At 39.4% G+C, this 17,516-nt stretch overlaps 1 protein-coding gene across 1 annotated transcript; it reads right to left on the bottom strand.

Annotated features, from left to right (window-relative positions):
* Positions 1 to 262: 262 nt before the first annotated feature.
* Positions 263 to 16,961, bottom strand: DCLRE1A (DNA cross-link repair 1A). The gene is made up of 9 exons (XM_009080306.1): positions 16,547 to 16,961; positions 13,458 to 14,999; positions 11,621 to 11,754; positions 10,314 to 10,432; positions 8,515 to 8,658; positions 7,528 to 7,673; positions 6,232 to 6,386; positions 1,166 to 1,307; positions 263 to 531 (listed from the first exon to the last, which is right to left on the bottom strand). The coding sequence occupies exons 1-9, from the start codon at positions 16,959 to 16,961 to the stop codon at positions 365 to 367; spliced, it is 2,964 nt and encodes a 987-aa protein (XP_009078554.1). The 3' UTR covers positions 263 to 364.
* Positions 16,962 to 17,516: the final 555 nt, after the last annotated feature.

The raw sequence follows: 17,516 nt of genomic DNA, 5'->3' as shown, positions 1-17,516 counted from the left end.
ATTTATTACAATAACTTATTTTCAGAAATTATTAACCTGGAGACAGTTTCATCCCCAGCATTAGTTATCTGTGCATCTCCATTATCTGAGGAAAATTAAGAACAGGGAAAAAGGAATAAGATAAAAATAACCTGAAATATGCACCATCAAAAAACTTAAGTTATGGGAGAAAAAAGAGGAGTAGATACACAAGAAAGCCAGGTGCCTTTTTCTTTTTCTTTTCCCAAATTCAGCTTTTCTTGGAGAATGGCAGCTTAGTCCTCCCTGAAGAAAGCTCCATGGAAAAAGGAGATAAATAAAACTCACAGAATTCACAATTCCCACTCCAGCCTACCCCCTTTGAAACAGACATTCTGCCTTTTATTTATTTATGCCTACTGCCCTCAATCATCCAGTCTCTAAAATGCTTTTCCATCATGCTTCTGGCTCTCCAGTCACCAACATTTACAGTGGGGATGATTTTCTGTGGCTTCAACCATTGAACAAAACGCTTCATTTCCACGTAGCTGCTGTGTTCACTGTAAGGAATCCCTGAAATGAAACACATCACAGATCTGTCAGTCTACTCAGCTTCTTGCCAAAGCACTTTTGCAAACCTTCCAGCTAATAAATTATTTAGATAAAGGGGTTTTTTTAATTCCTATTTGGGATATAAAGTTTATAGCCAAGGTAAAACAAAAGTCCCAATTTTCCTTCTAGAAGAATTCCTTGCATTAAGTTGCCAAGTCATTCATCAGTGCAAGCTGAGCTACACCAAGCACATGGTTAAATAAATGTTAAGAGATTCAACTCCACCCATGGATAAGAACTGAAAGGAAAATCCAGTATCTCAGAAACAAGTAAGACATGGAATGAAGTCTTGGCTCTGGAATTGCACTGCCACCAGCATCACTCAGGCCAAGGCTCCACCCTTGAAGTCTCCACCTGTATCAGATGAAAGCCTTTCTATGCATGAGGAGGACAGGTGCAAAATGTATGTAAAAATCTGCATTTACAGTGTTCTTGATTACTCAGGTCACAGATCTCTCCCGGAGAGACCTGTTCAGTTTCTTAATGAGCTACCAGAAAAAGCAGCAGTTACAAAAATCAGTAGGAGTTTCCAGAATAAAAATATGAAAAGCATCCACACAGAGTTAAATGCACTGAATCTTTGCCACTCTCATACCATATATGGTGATCTTTCCTCTTGTCCGAGGTTTGATATCCACCAGAGAAAGGCATGAATCAGAGTAGGTCCACCCAGTAGGTTTGAAAGCCAGAATCTGATCAAAATTTTCAGAAAACTTATTCAAGTGATCTTGCAAGGCCTGCGAAAAAAAATATAGCATGTACTTAATCCCACTAAATACTTTGTTTGTCTAATGGTTGGAAATTTCATGATGGAGACACTTCAGGCTAAGTTTTATTTTCATATTTTGATATTAACTTTTTAATTGAAAATACCATCTGCCTTGAAATTATTAATGGCAAATATTTACATATGCAAAACAACTTGTCCTTTAGGATCTCAATTGCGTCATCTGAATTAAGCACATATGAACAGCTCTGCATTATAGATAGAACATAGAAGGCATAACAACATCTGCTTATGAATCTTGCTCCCCAAGTCATTCATTTCCTCCTCTAAGCTGGGGGTCAGTACTCTAGCAGCTGAGTGGAGACAGGAGACAGTGAAAGCTTCAGTGCAAAATCACTTGGTTAATCTGAAGTGCCACTGAGATCCTCTCACTGCTTCTGCCCAGAAGCACCCAGAGTTAATTAAGTTACCCAAAAAACCCACAGTGAGCCAATGCATGAGTTGAGTATTGCTCTGAGCACTAACCCATGTTTTACCACATCTCCATTCATGATAGGAAGGAAACCACCTCTCATCTTTTCATTCCTAAATTAACTTGAAAAGGTTCCCAAGCATAAGGAATGTAAAATCCTATTCCTGGAGTCAGTATTACTTCCAGTTAAAAACAGAAAATCAATTTCATATGTCCTGTATAAAATTTTAAAGGCACATTATCAATTTGAAAGTCCTACAAGGTTACAGAACTCAGAACCATGAACTTTATATTAGGAGGAGGAGAGGAATACCAACTAAAGACTGATTAAAAAAAGGTGGGCAGAGGGTGACAGACAGGCTCTGCCAGAACAGACACAGGGCAGAGAGGAGCTGCCTGTGACAATGCCACATCTAACAGCACCTTCAGCACAATGTCCAGTAGCCACATGCAGAATCCATCAAAGTGGCACATAGAAGAGTAACAATAAGCCTACCACGAGGAGAGGAATACCAACTAAAGACTGATTAAAAAAAGGTGGGCAGAGGGTGACAGACAGGCTCTGCCAGAACAGACACAGGGCAGAGAGGAGCTGCCTGTGACAATGCCACATCTAACAGCACCTTCAGCACAATGTCCAGTAGCCACATGCAGAATCCATCAAAGTGGCACATAGAAGAGTAACAATAAGCCTACCACAGCACACATTCAGCAGCAGTAGCAGGAATTATGGCTCACTGCCATGACTCTTGATTCACTGCAAATGTTAAATCCTCACTAGATTAAAGGTGTAACTGTAACAGTCCAGTTCTCCTTCACACTTCATTTTGGGAAGATTAACATATCTTAAGGTAATTATTCACATATTTGCTCCCCTTTAATGAAGTTTAAATATAGTACTTCAAATCCAATGATTATTATATCAACCAACGCTAATCTGCTTTCAAATTTTGTTATAAATCAAGTGTTCAACATTCACATTAAGGATGTGACTCTTTCAGGATGTGTAAGATTCAACCTTATAAAAAGCTCTTTGTGCATTTCAATCATAGGCACTTCTGAAAGTCTCACCTCAGTGCTAGTACAAGACATTACTGAGCTAAACAACATAAAAGAGGTGCAGAGACTCAGAGACCTCAGTTCTCTGGAAATCTTCCACTGCATATACAAGTGGCAGAAGCCTCAATTTTTGATTGGTACAAAAACTAGTTGCAAAAAACCCATGGCATGCATCTGAGGAGGATGGCCTTTTTCCCCAAAACACTTCACTGCAGTGTTTATTTATAACGAGTCCACTTTAAATACACATTCCAATTTCTTCTTTGACTGCTTTAGCCAACACTGTTCTAACCTTCATCCCTTTAAAATGGAAAATATATTTCATTGCTAAATCAGCCTCCCTCAATCACCATGACAGCCTGTTATCTCCAGCATCGCTAAAGTCAGCAGTATACACACACAGCTTCCACAAGGTAGGAAAAGACTCAAATGTGGTTAAATATTTAATTTACCATCAGCCCTAACACCACTGAAACTCATCTGGCTCATCCAGGAACACCTATTTGTCAGTACACACAACAATCCCTGTATTTTACTGGGGGAAAACTAAAGACCACAGTGAAGTACTACAGCTCTGATTTATTTTTTTGCAATATTGCAGCAATTCATGGTTTATTTTTATATTTTACTTTTAAATTCACATAGATGAAAAAGTAGACAGCATTTCTTTCTTTTCTTTAACATTTATGTACCTGTTGCTCATTAAGAATATGACCGTGGTAGCACCTGAGGAAAGTGCTCACACATCTCCTAATAACCAAACTCTTCAAAAAAGCCAGAGCTATCCATGGGAAAAAGCACAAAAGAACCATAAAACCCCTAACCAATCCAACAGTAATACAATAACACAAAAAGCTTATTCATTATTTCAGGGATCTATGAGTTCACAGCTGAAACTACACAAGCAGCAAATTAGCCCAATTAAGAAGCAGGATTGTGTTTTTGGATTAAGGATCAAGTAAGACAGAAGAGGCAGAGGAGACCCAGAGATAATGAAAGCATTGGCATTTAGCAATGAGGATCACTAAAACATTCTGGCTTTCCCAGCAATGAGACAGTAAATCAGGAAAAAACCTGTATAGTCCAACAAAAGACAAAAACATGCAACTGGAGATGATGGCGTCAACATTGACATGGTCTGTATAAACAGGATGATATCACTCATCACTCTTTAACTAGAACAAGATTGTAAGCGATCAGATCATTTATTTTTAAAATACTGTCTTTGCTGAGTTCACGGGCAAAAGTAAGATAAATGGTCATATGAACTCATCTTTAAGCATTTAATATTCTCCACATTTTACTGATCACACTTCACACCCAGGCACTCATCTGGCTGCTGGCCTCACTGGATGTCTTCCCAGTATGCCCAGATTATATGGGCACAACATTGCTAATGACAGCACTCAGCAACTTCAAACCTCAAGCCAAAGCCCCAGCACAGAGAGCCATGCTGTTAGACCAGGACTCATCACTGTGTCTCTAATCCTTCCTGGCCCTTTCCAGGATCCAGGCATTGCTTCCATCACACTGCAGGTTTGTCTAGAACCTCCCGTTCTCAGAGGTGAGACCCTGCATGACACAACTGCCTCTCTGTGAGAATTATAGTATTCTTGACATCCTTGTGGTATAATCCCACCCTGGAAGTCCAGCTACACGAGTGTGCCACACGTGCTGGGACAGGTGACAGCAGCATCACATAACAACCCAGAAATCTGCAGAAGAAACTAAAAGACATTACTGATCACGACAACACAACACATTAAAAATAAAACCACACACATTTCCATTACTCAGTTTCTGCCCCACAACGGAAAACATTGTAGAGCAAAGTTAAAACACTAAGATACTAAGTTCCATCTCCCACAGCTCCCATCCAAACCATATATCCTCTTTTTCTCCTTTTTAGGTCAACTCTGACCTTGACTACTCCTGCAGCTAAATACCATCTTGCTCTGAAGGATTTGCTTGAGATGGCACAGCAGGCCTGAAGCAAAACAGGAAAATGAATCCAAGTCTGTAAGGCATAAACAACCCCTGTTTTTCTCTTTCTTACAGGTTACCTTTAATCTAGAGCCTGCTGCTTCCCCTTAATGCTATTTGGTATTTTGTAGTCTGTTTAGAAAAATCTTCTTTTCCCTCAGGAATCAGTCACCTTTCCTAAGAAATTCCAAGAAAAACTCTGAACAACAAAAATTCACAGTATCAAATCTCAACCAAAATGTGCATTTTAAGTAAACTTAGATGAGATAATGTTTTAAAATAAACTTTTACTTAATTTTGCTACAAATATTAGAGAAGATTGTGTGGGTGGGAAAACTAAATATGCAATATATGAGGTGTCCCACAGTTCACTCAATGTGTGCATTTGTTTATATCTGAGTTCTCACCAATTTTCAAGTAAATCATAGAATCAACAAGGTTGGAAGAGACGTCCAAGATCATCAAGTCCAACCCTACTGTGGTTACTAGACCATGGCACTAAGTGCCACATTCAGTCTCAGCTTGAAAACCTCCAGGAATGGGGAACCTACAACCTCTCTGGGCAGCACATTCCAATGCCTGATCACCCTCTCTGTAAAAGATCTCTTCCTGATTTCCAACCTAAACCTGCCCTGGCAGAGCTTGAGTCTGTGCCCTCTTGTCCTCCTGCTGGTTGCCTGGGAGAAGAGACCAATCCCCACCTGACTCCAACCTCCTTTCAGGGAGTTGTAGAGGGTGATAAATTCTCCCCTGAGCCTCCTCTTCTCCAGGCTGAACACCCCCAGCTCCCTCAGCCTCTCCTCATGGCACTTGTGCTCCAGTCCCTTCACCAGCCTCATTGCTCTTCTCTGAACCTGCTCCAGCATCTCAGTATCCTTCCTGAACTGATCACCACAGAGAGAGAATATTCTCTTACAACATGAAAATATTGTTATAAATAAATGGAAATTGAACTGAGAAGAACAGAGAACTCTATTCCTCTTTTATCAGAGACCAAACTGGAAGTTGGCCATGTTCACAGGCTGCTTAAAAACAGAGACGCACAGGCAGAAAATCCTTTTAGTCTTTTCCTACACGGGACCAGGTAAAAGCCAGTCCGAAAACAGGGGCTCCATGTCACAATATATTAGTGGCTATTAGGACAGATCCTGCAGTCATTACATAAATCTACTTCAAAAAGGCCTGCAAAGAGCAAGTCTTTGAACAAGCCTCATCTTATCTTCTACCAGCACCACATCATGTCTAGAGACAGTTATTAATGTTTAATTGCATTTCATTCTCAATGTATTGCTACATGTCAAAACTCCACTAAATAAATACGATCCGACAAGAGGTTAAAAAGCACCAAACAGCACTGGCTGGGAGGAGCCAAGAGTAAGACTAGCAGCAGGTTAATCAACAGTCTATTTTCTGAACTTACCTTAAAATTAATTTGCATCATGGGTAGAACATGAAGCAAAGTCCCATTCCAGTCCACACTGATGAGGGAATTAACAGCTGCTGACTCCAAGCACTGCAGGGTTCTGTACTTATCACGGGACACACTTGCTTTTGAGCCCAGAACTTCAGCAATTGCTTTAGGATTAGTTGGGAAGAAATCAGATAAAGAAAATTTTAAGAAGGTTTTTTTAGCTTGTTTCAGAGATATTTCTGATTATTATAACTAGATAATTTTTACTATTGAAAAACATCCATATTCAACAAGACATAGTGTTTCATAGTCTATAATTAAGAAGAGAAACCTGTAATGGCTGTTAAAAACTTTGCCCTCTACATTTTGGCAGCTGAATTTTGTATGAGAATTGGCAAGAGAAGGAGAAGTTCCTTGATAAATTCTAACTCAGATTTCTTTGGTAGAACACTCCCAAGGTGAACTGCTATTTATTCCAGAGGTGCCAGAAACATGCAGGTTTTGGAATATGTGACAAACAGCCCATGTTAAAGACAGACTAAATTTCAGTGAGAATAAGTCTTGATGACTTTAAATATACAAAGAAGCACAAATAGCACAGAGCTGCCTGCTCTAGAGCATGTGTTTGGCCAATCAGGTTGGTTCCTAATGCTGTAACTGAGTGAAGCATAGCACACAAGATTTTCATTAAGTCGGAAAAGATATGTTTTGGTTCAGGGAATGCTTTGCTAAAATTGATTTTAGTGGGGCTCTGGGCAGCCTGGTCTAGTGAAAGGTGTCCCTGCCCACAGTAGAGGGGCTGAAACAAGATGATACTTAAGGTCCTGTCCAACACACACCATTCTGTGATTTTAGGATTTAGGGAAATACGTAATTTAAGCTTGAAAGGAGAAACTATAAATACAAGTGTAAGAGTAAATATATCCCTTTGCTGTTTCTTGACAACATGAAATTAAAAACAAAAATGTCATCAAGGCCACATTTACTTGGTTTTGTAATTGCCCTTAGCAATTCTCTCATCACAATCAATTAAATATGTTCATCCATTCACTATCCAAACTGACTGTCTGTGTATTTGGGGGGGTTGTAAACACAGCAGAAAACTGTTTCTTTCAGAAAGTTAAAACTTATTGATTAGAACACTAAAAAAAAACTAGCAGTAGGATTACTAAATATCTTTCATTTCCTTACACAATACCTGAACATCCAGACTAAGCAACCTTTTATATCTTCAAGAAAATGATCTTTTAACACTAACTTATATATTTATTTAGTTATTTGATCCAATACACTACTTTTACATACCTAAAAAGACCTTTTCTTTTCCAATGGCATAAGTGCCACAAACAACTAGAGTCCGAGGGTTTAAAGTCACTGTCTCAAAGGCAGTATTGACAGCAAACTGGATGACTTCTTGTTGTGAAGGAAAAGTGTATTCAGGACTGCAGTACCTGGGGCGTGGAAACAAGATACACCACTTTGTTACATAAGAAAAAAGACATCTGAAATTGCCAGGAAGGCCCTCAAAACTTCATGCACACAATAAGGGAAAAAGACACTGTCTTCCTATAAAATTTCACATAGATAAACTATATAAAAAACTATATAACATAATGAGTGTTTCTATTCAAAACACTGAGGAGTCCAGATGAAATTCTTGCACCAAAATTTACACTGAATACATCAGTGTTTTCTACATCCATTCCTTCTGACGCTAAATTCTACAGTTTCTTCTTTATCAACACCAAATGCTCTTTCAAGCTAGATACTTGTATCACATACTAATTACATCCTTATGCCTATTTTCTGTCATACACACAAACCACAACGCAAGATATTATTCATTCAGAGAAACATATGGAACAGAAATAAGAGCCTGCAGCTGGGCATTAGTCATCACACACAGAAAAACAATTTTATATACATGAGTCAGAGAAAGGTCTAATGAAAACTTGGACAACTGATTCAACCATTTGGCATTCTTTTACCCTTTGAATTCCCCCAAACCTCTTTGCATAACTGAGAGGAATCCACAGAATACCAATGCTCTATGAACCTCTTGTTTTAGAGCTGAACATGGTTTGAGTTTTGATACCCAGAATTTAATACCACTTATAAATAATAGAGTCATCTGACCAAATACTTCAGCATCTTTTCCATCACCCACTATTATTCTCTTGTGTAACAGAGAATGTCATTTATAATTACATTTATTTGGTTCATAACAAGTCTTACTAAACTGAAAAGAGGGTTATATTGAAAAACCAGTATTTCACTTTGAAGACAACTTACGTGGTATCAAGGTAAAGGGTATGGACTTGTTGGCCAAGCAAAGCAGGACAGCGCTCCATGGAAGGGTCTGCCCTGAAGTCTCCTGTGTGCAGAATGACAGTTCCACTTGGGAGATAGAAAAGGATCATTGTTGCCCCTGGACAACTGAAACAGACAAAAACCCCATACAAATTATGTCAGCTTCCCGTACTAATAAACTGCCTTAAGAGATCGATCACCCTCCAGCAGCAGAAAGGTGTGCAGAACAGCATTCTAAATCATGGCTACTATGCAGCCTGATTTAGCCAGATTCCTGATTTCTAAAGGAATTCTGCAGCTAAGCCTATGGTCCAGACAAGCTAAACTTGAGCTCTCAGCTGAGATGGAAAGAAGAAAAAAACCCAAATCAACAGTAAAGCAATCAAGCATTAACTGCCTTTTTGGGATGGCCCATCTTCCAGGTACAACTCTGAGGTTCCATTACTTGATTCAAAGGGGAAACAGCATTCTTATTCAGGAGAAACAGAATTGTATTACTGAGGATTCATCTTTGTTCCTGCAGGACTTACTAAAACATTTTCTTTTACATTCCATTTGCAGATTTTAAATGTTATCCTTCATCCAGAATTCCCTGGATATAAATACAATTCTCTTACTGGCAATAACTAATCCACTGCACCTTCTCCAGTTGCTTGCCAAAGCTGCCTGAAGGGCAAGAGCTCTGGAAAACCAGAGTGGGGCTATTTTAGCCATGAATCATCTGCGAAGAGTAAATGAAAGCTCAAAAGAAGGAAAAACTGACAAGAATCAGAGCTAAAATGACAGAATTGGTGAGCTCTCCAAGAAGCTGAACTTTGTACTTAAGGTTTATATGCCTTTTAAATTGAAGCAAAGGATCAGAGAGACAAACAGGAAAAACGAGAAGTGTCCAAATGGCATAAGCAACAAGGCTTCCTTCATTCCTAGAAAGGCTTCTCAGAGGACTTCACAGAATCTTATCTCTCCAGTTATACACAAATCCTATATTAAGTAATATTCAAACCAGCTGTGACACAGTCCTGCATGTCAATATATATATACTGCAGGGAAGGGACTTTACCCCATGGCCAAAAACAGTACCAAGAGCTGAATGGCAAGAGCACAGGGCTGGAAGTCAGATGCTATTGAACTTAAAATGCAGCATCACCTCATAGTGCCAGTGGAACAGAGAAAAATTTCACCCTTTGTCACTGAATCCAGTAGAAGTCTTGTTTCAGATTTCAACAGGCCTTTCTTTGAAGTTTAATTTTCAAAACACTAACTAGGTTTTGCTTCTCCTGGGATTCAAAGTACCACATTTATCTTTAACTCAAGATTTCCCTATCATCAGCTGAAGTTACAGAAACTCAACATATCTGATAATCGAATTTACAATGTTCCCAACTAGACACTAAAGAAACAAAGTGTCCAAACTAGCAAAATCATTTAATCTCTCAACAAGCTTAAAAATTATGGAGCTATGTGTGGTTCACACAATGTACCCAAACCAAAATAACGTTAAACTAAAATTACCAAAAATGCCTGTTTCATTTTCAAAGGTAACTCACCTATTTCAAAAGCTAACTACTTGCAAGAAATTTAGGCTCTTTCATGACAAATTCACCTCTGAAGTGAAAATGCATTTTACTAAGCCAGCTAAGGAATGGGAAGCATTTTCACCCCTACTGTTTCAGACCCACTGAAACCTAAAAATCATGAAAACATAAACTGTATCTGTAGAGCTATTTATCTTTAACATTTCAAACACACAAATTTTCACCAACAAATGCAATGATACCTACTGATTGGCATCGAGCAATAAGACTTTGATCCCATTCACCATGCATTCTGTGTCCATTGGCAGCACGTGGACAAACTGCTCTTGGACTCGAAGTTTGCTCTTCACCAGATTGGCAGTTATCTGCAACAGGGAAATGATTTAAAATGGGATAGGAATAAGAGCTAAAAGAAGCGTTTGTTTGTTTATTTTAGAAACAAAAGCTCTCAAAGCCAGACAGTCCGGCTTAGAAAGAAACTATAAGGTCCTGGGCACAATCAAGTCTTTCTGCAGCATTTCGCCTCTCAAAAAACAAACCGGAAAAAGCTACCTTAAGAAAGCAAACTTTTAAAAGCCTGTCAACAGGTGTGGAATGGAATTGAGAGGAAGCAAACAAGGTGGGGAATAACATCTGCTACAGACTGCCAAGTCAAGAAGAGGAGATGGTTAAATCCTTCTTTAAACAACTCAAGTTTCTAGGTCACAGGCCCCTGGATCTTATCACAGAGGACTGCAGTCACCCAAGCACCTGCTGCAAGGGTAACATAGGACACAAGCATTCCAGGAAACTTCCAGAGTAAATCATAGTTCTTTTGATGCAAGCTCTGGATGGGTTGATTATGCAAGGTGCCCTACCATATTACAAGTAAAGTAGTGCTGGCTGGACATACAATAGCTCATGGCAGTCCTGGCCATTCAGCAGCCTCAAGCACAGGACACACTGGACCAGGCTAAAACAACTCCATTTACTTAATGTGGAGAAGAGATGGCATAAGCAGCATCTAATTTCAGACTGACATTATTGAATAGTGCAGAGTTACAGAGAAGTTACAGAGAAGGTAGAGAGAAGATGGAGCCAGATTCTTCTCCATGATGCACATAAAAAAGTACATGCTACAAGTTACAAAAAAGGACATTTCAAGTGTGTATTAGGAAAAAACCCATCAGAGTGGGTAAGCACAGCAACAGGGTGCGAAGAGATGTACTGAAATCTGCCTACTTTCAAAATCTGACTGACGAAGGCTTCCTGCTGTCTGACCTGACTTTGCAGTTAGACCTGCACTGCACAGGAGATTGGTCTATATGTCCTCCAGAGATCCTTTTACACCTGATTCTATTCATGTATCTAGCCAGGGAAGTTTCACTAGTCTTCATTAGTCACATCAGGCTAAGGATTTCTTCCAAGCAAAATGCAGATTCCTCTGTACATATCCACTGTGCCTAACTGACCCAGCAGTAGAACCTCTGATTGTCCACTTGCTTCCATCAATACAAAAGTGATCACAGATGCAGATGGATTTGATAATCTCTAGCAATCTTGGAAAACCTTACCTTGTTACAGTAGATTGGAAACCTGAAGTTTTTTGTTAGCCCACAGTAGTGATCAGAATGAAAATGAGTAAGGAAATAAGCTGTGCAGCCTTCAATTTCTCCATACTGAAAGGCATCAACTGTAAAACCAGTTCCTACAGCAAAAAGGGAAGAGAAGCCAGTCAGTAAACATCCATAGTTCAGAACCAGCTCCTAATTAGATGTTATTTTTGTTCGTTTTTCTTTTCCCAATGCAAAGGTAATAGTTACAGGGCACAGAGCTGAAGGAGCCATTTAAGATGAACATGGTTTGTATGTGAGTCAACAGTTGCAAAAAGAGGTTTTCACTTATTAAAATAAAAATTTCACATAGTGTCCACACACAAATACCTTCACAGTCCTCCCAAATAAGTCGTTCAGCTGCCATCCCACACAGCTGGCAACTGGTTATGCATGTAAAACACATTTATCTGCATTCAGCTGCTTTTTTTGAAAGTCTGCATGCATTAAAATCAAATACTAACATCTTAACAAAAAATAAAGCAGCTAAGTGCAGCTTAACAGAATGCACTTTGTGACCAAACTGCAATTCTTCAATTATTCTGTGTTTAATATTCCTTTTAAAGCAAACTATTATGCAAATTACTAAGCAAACAATCTGAGGTTTTGAATGTATCTGCTGAGATGAAATGTGACTGATTTGCCATTGTATGCTTTCAGTGAGGTGCTGTTTGCATAAGAATATTGCATAAAGACAGTTGTATAGAAGACAACCTTTTTCTCTGCAAATGCATCCTTTTAAAATGCCAACATACTGAGAAATGGTCCTTTGACTTTGGCTTATACTTTCTTAAAACCACCAAATAGTGCACAGAACTAATTCAGTGATGGCACTCAAGTATTTTTCATTTTATGTGACACAGATTTCCCAGATCTTCCAGAACTAGAAATAGCTCCACTTGAGGCTAGAACATCAAGTATTTGCAAGTCAAAAAAGCTACAGCAGTCTGCTAGGTAAAAAACCAAACACCACAAACAAAAAAAATCCCCAAGTGTTTAAGTACCAGACCCAAAACTTCAGGGAGACTGAATTACACTAGGCCACAAGGATGAATACTTATCATTAACAACACAGAAAATACAGTCAAATGTACTTCAAATGTAGTGGAAAAATTCAGAACAAACACAGATAACAATAGAGCAGCTTTAAAATTGCATTGTATGCATAGGATTCTGCTCTTCAAATTTAATACATGGGGATCACTGTCTAAGCCCACAGAACTGATGATCCTGCTGTAGCACCACAGAGACTTAGGGGTCAGTTTTCAAGCACTAGTTTGGCACTTAGCATCACTACTGCATTTCTGCTTGGCTTCCTCAAGTATCTTCCTAAGACTAAGACAGTCCTTTAGTGAGAAATGGAACTGTGAGGATCTGAAGCATTTTAGGATGCTGAACCACCATCCTGTAATTTATGTAATTGCATTAGGAGATTCTGAGAAATTCTTGGCTGTTTCCTTAGCTAAACTCTTCTGCTCAGTTTTCTTCCTTTGTTTGTACAGTTGTATTAAGTTATATTTCTTATACTACTGAATTTCAAATGCAAAATTAAACTCAATTCTTTTCACTGAGTGTTAAGGAAATAATTGCTATCAACAGCTCTATTTTCAGGCACAACTGAAGCAATGTAAAGGATTAAATTCAGGAATTAGGCATGTCTATTAACAAGTAATACATTAAAAATAATTGAAGAAATTAGTTAGCAAGGGGAAAAAGACTGAAGCCCAAAATTAGGAAAAAACCACAACACTCTACCAAAGTTAATTAACCTCCACAAAAAACAGCAGTTACCTCTCACCTGGTATTTTCTTGTAGAAAGGGCAATGTTTTTTTCTTGGTCCTTCACCTGTAGGAGGTAGTTCTTTAAATTTTTTTCTCCACCTTTGTGGGCCACCAGAACTTTTATCTGCAGTGGCTCCATTTTTACTTGGACTTTCTGTAACTGCTTCTACATCTTCCACAGAACCTTCAGCTTTCCTTTTTTGCTGCCTGGGCCTCTTTCCATTGGGAGTTACTGAACTTGGTATCTGTTTTCTCTCACTCGAACACGTCTCTCCTTTACTTTCCTCTTTTGCTTTGGGTTTTAACCCAAAGAAAACACCAATGTCCATTTGTTTGAGTTCTTTGGCAGGACTGGGTTTAGCATTCATACTTGCTAAAGAAAGAGATGGCACTGATTTAGAGATGGGGCTGGGAAAGCACACAGCAGATGTATTAAGAGTTCCTTTTTTCTCCACTACTGTCTGCAAACTCTCCTGGCAAGCTGCTTTTTCAATTGCACTGGCAGTCATTTTATCTGTATGAGTTAAAACCTTGCTTGGCTCCCTCAAAACATTACTCTTCTGTGACAGAAGAGAGCCAGCATCTTCTCTGCCTAGCAGCAATGATGTCTCGGTAGCACTCAGGGATGCAGAATCCAAAGCACCTCCTGACTCTGTGTTACCTGCTTTGGCAGCACAGGAAATCAATTCCAGCTGCTCAGCCTCCTTGCAATTAGAAGGAAAAGAGGATCCAGTGGCTCCCACCCCTTGCTGAAGCTGATTGTCTACACATGTTGAGTTACAGGACTTGCTGTTCACATGACTCTCAGCAACAGTTCTTATGCAATGATCCTGATGGTTCAATGTACTTACTTCTTCACAGAGAGGTTTTTTTATTACAAAATTTCCTGTTTTGCTATGCTCATGCTGAGGTTTCTTCTGTAAGAGAAGTCCATCAAATGTTTTAAATGCCACAGAATTAGAGTCTTTATCTTCCAAGCTCTGCAGATTTTGTGATACTTTTACTTTCTTCTCCTCCTCCTCAGTTTCCTCTTCACTTTCCTCAAAAGTGCTTAGTGGAGAATAAGAAATTTCACAGTCACTTAAGTCCACTTTTGACTGTAGCAGACTTGGCTGACCTGTATCTTTCTGACTATACTGATATTCACCCATTTCACTTACCTGAGAGGATGCAAAATCATAAAATTCAAATTCACAACTCTCATCTGTGGTCTGTGTAGGCTGAAATGTCTGCTGAGGTTTTTGAACACCTGTAAGCAAGGAAGTACTTTCACTGGTTATATTTAGATACTTCAGTTGTGGTGAATTCTTTACCACCAATGCACAGTCACCGTTTGTGGCACGTTTTATATCACCAGATGGTTCCTCATTCTGTGAGATTTCCTCTACATGACTTGGGGAACAGCTGGGTTTTGCAGCAGTAGAACATGTCATCTTCAAAGTGTGTGTTGAAGAGTTTACAAGATACTCTCCTGCCCTGTTTGCTGCAAGTAGGAAGTGGCTGTAACGCTTGTAGTGGGATGGAATGGTGGAAGTACACAGCAAACCATCAGGACACTCTATGAGGAGAGATACACACAGACACAACGTTAATACCTTTGCAAATATAGTTGGCATAACTATTAAAATACAAACCACATGTTTCACACAATTTAAAGCTTTCTCTTATAATTGAGGAGAGAATGCATGAAAAAAGGTCATTTTCAGGCTGCCAAGGCCTCCTGCTCTGAGCTGGGAAGTGAGAATACTTCCAACCTGAAACCAAACAGCTGCTAATACAGCACCATGGTTGAGCTGTTTAACAACAAGAACAGTTAACCCTGTTTCAGTGCTGTGCTCATGTCATCACATGGCTTCTGGATTAGAACTGTTTTACATGTGAGCAACAGGCTCAGAGCCGTAGCACCAGACAAGGGCAGTGTGTTTCAAATATAAATCATATGCAAGCAAACCAGACATGTTACAAAATAAACCAAACCCCAGTCCTGAATCGACCTGAAATTTCATTTCAAACTGTGTCTGCTGTGCTACAGATTAAATTTAAGAAGGAAAAAAACCTCATGTATTTACTTATGTGAAAAAAATATTCAGCATTGATATGGCAGAAAAAAAAAATCTGTGGTTGTTCTGTACACCTTTTTTTGTTGAGAATTTTCTACCCTAACTCTTGAGGATTTTAAGGTGAATGCATAAATTAATCAGAAAGATTTTTCATCCCTTAATTATGGGAATAAGAGATGGAAGTGAGTTGCTAACGCACCTGCCTTAAATTAAAACCACTGCCAAAATCAGCATTAAGGGACTCACACACTTCATTGCTCCGAAAAAGAAACTTCAAGGAAAGTTACAAATATATACAAAGGAAAATGGCTGCAGCCTTTACTCAACTTTCCTGACAGTATGCTTTTTGTTTTTCAAAAGTTATGAGGTGTATTAAGGACTTATAATGGATACTTGGATCTCTTCAGTTATTTGCCCATGAAACTAGAAATTGTGATGTGTCAGTTTTACTCCTCTTGTACAGAACTCAAAAAAAAGCTGTGTTGTGTTATGATTCAGGAATGTTTGTGTCTAATTCTGCATAAAATTTCCAAATCATACTGGATCAGGAGCTAGTATTTTCAGTAAAATAGCACATTTCAGTTTCCAGATGTCCATAGACAACTGGACAAGTCACATAGCAACATGGATACAGGATAACAACATCTGTACCTGAGGAGAAAGAAATTCGATGTCAAAAGGAACAGCCTCTTAACTGAAGGTTTTTTTCTGACACTTAATAACAGGTTTCATAATTTTAAACTGGTAAATATGCATCTTCTGTTTCTTCAGTAAACTACTAAAACTGGAGCTTGATAAACAACCATGAATCTCTATCACTACTCTCAAGAGTTTCGAGTTTAGTATCTGAGATTTTCATGTCAGATTTCCACAATGCACCAAAAGTTTCACACAAAAATAGTACTGATCAGTAATAACATTCCAAAAAATCATACCAACTACCATCTCAGATTCTGAGCCAAATGTGAAAAACAAGCTTTACAGCAACATTATGTGGGATGCGTCTAACTTCTCTCTGAAGGCTTTTTTCTTACTCTATCCATACCTTTTTCAATGGATCCTGGAGTCTCCAAGCATTCATCAACATGCCATTGAGGTGTCTGGACCAACAGCAAAGAGAAAGGCATCTGGCAGCTGGGACAGTATCCATCATGAACAGGCTTTGCATTCTGTGAGCTCTGCTCTGTCAGGCTGCTCACACTTCCCTGGGAATGCACACTGCTGTCATCTGGACACTGACCCATATCCTGATGTGGCTGTGACCTCTGCTTCGTTTTCTGAGGTGTATCAGCTTTTTCCACGCATTTCTTTTTCCTGTTCCTCTTTCTTTTCAGCCTGCTCTCACCATCACTTACTCTCTGCACAGGTGCAGAGATGCTCTCTGAATTACTCTGGTGCTTTTGCTTCCTAATGGATTTGTACTCCCAAATGTCCTCTTCCAACAAAGCATCTTCGGACATTGCAACGCATGAAATATTTCCCTTTCTTTGAAGCAACAGTTCACAAATCTGCCCTTCCTCCCTCTAATAGATTTTCTCTTCCCTCCACTCTTCACTACCTGAAGAAAAGCCCCAGAACTGCATCTCACAAAAGCAACACTGGGCCACAAACCAAGTAGCAGTCCGTGATGGGACAGAAGCATGGTGGATCCTATCCTGAAAACAACTTAATGAGCATCTCTTTGAGCATCTGTCATTGCTCATGTGAAGCAGGGTGAGAGCCTGAAGGATACAGAAACACTTGCAGGCTGAGCCATTTCTTTCAGCTACCCCCTCCTAAACAACCACCCGACCTCGGGGGGGGCAGCAAAACCTTCCCGAGCAGGAAGATTTTAAAGGAAAAAGACAAAAAGATGAATATAAATTCAGCTCAGGTCCTGCCGCGCAGCACTGAGCGTGGCTGGTCCCTGGAGCATCCACCCGGATTGTCCCGCTGGATTGTCCTGGTGCCAACCGAGCGCGGCTGCTCCCCGGACTGTCCCCTCGGACTGACTCCCGGATTATCCTCCCTCAATA

The sequence above is a fragment of the Acanthisitta chloris genome, unplaced genomic scaffold, assembly GCF_000695815.1.
Source record: "Acanthisitta chloris isolate BGI_N310 unplaced genomic scaffold, ASM69581v1 scaffold20468, whole genome shotgun sequence".
Classification (NCBI taxonomy): domain Eukaryota; kingdom Metazoa; phylum Chordata; class Aves; order Passeriformes; family Acanthisittidae; genus Acanthisitta; species Acanthisitta chloris.
Note: the sequence above shows the minus strand (reverse complement) of the source record. Positions and strands in the feature narration are given on the sequence as shown.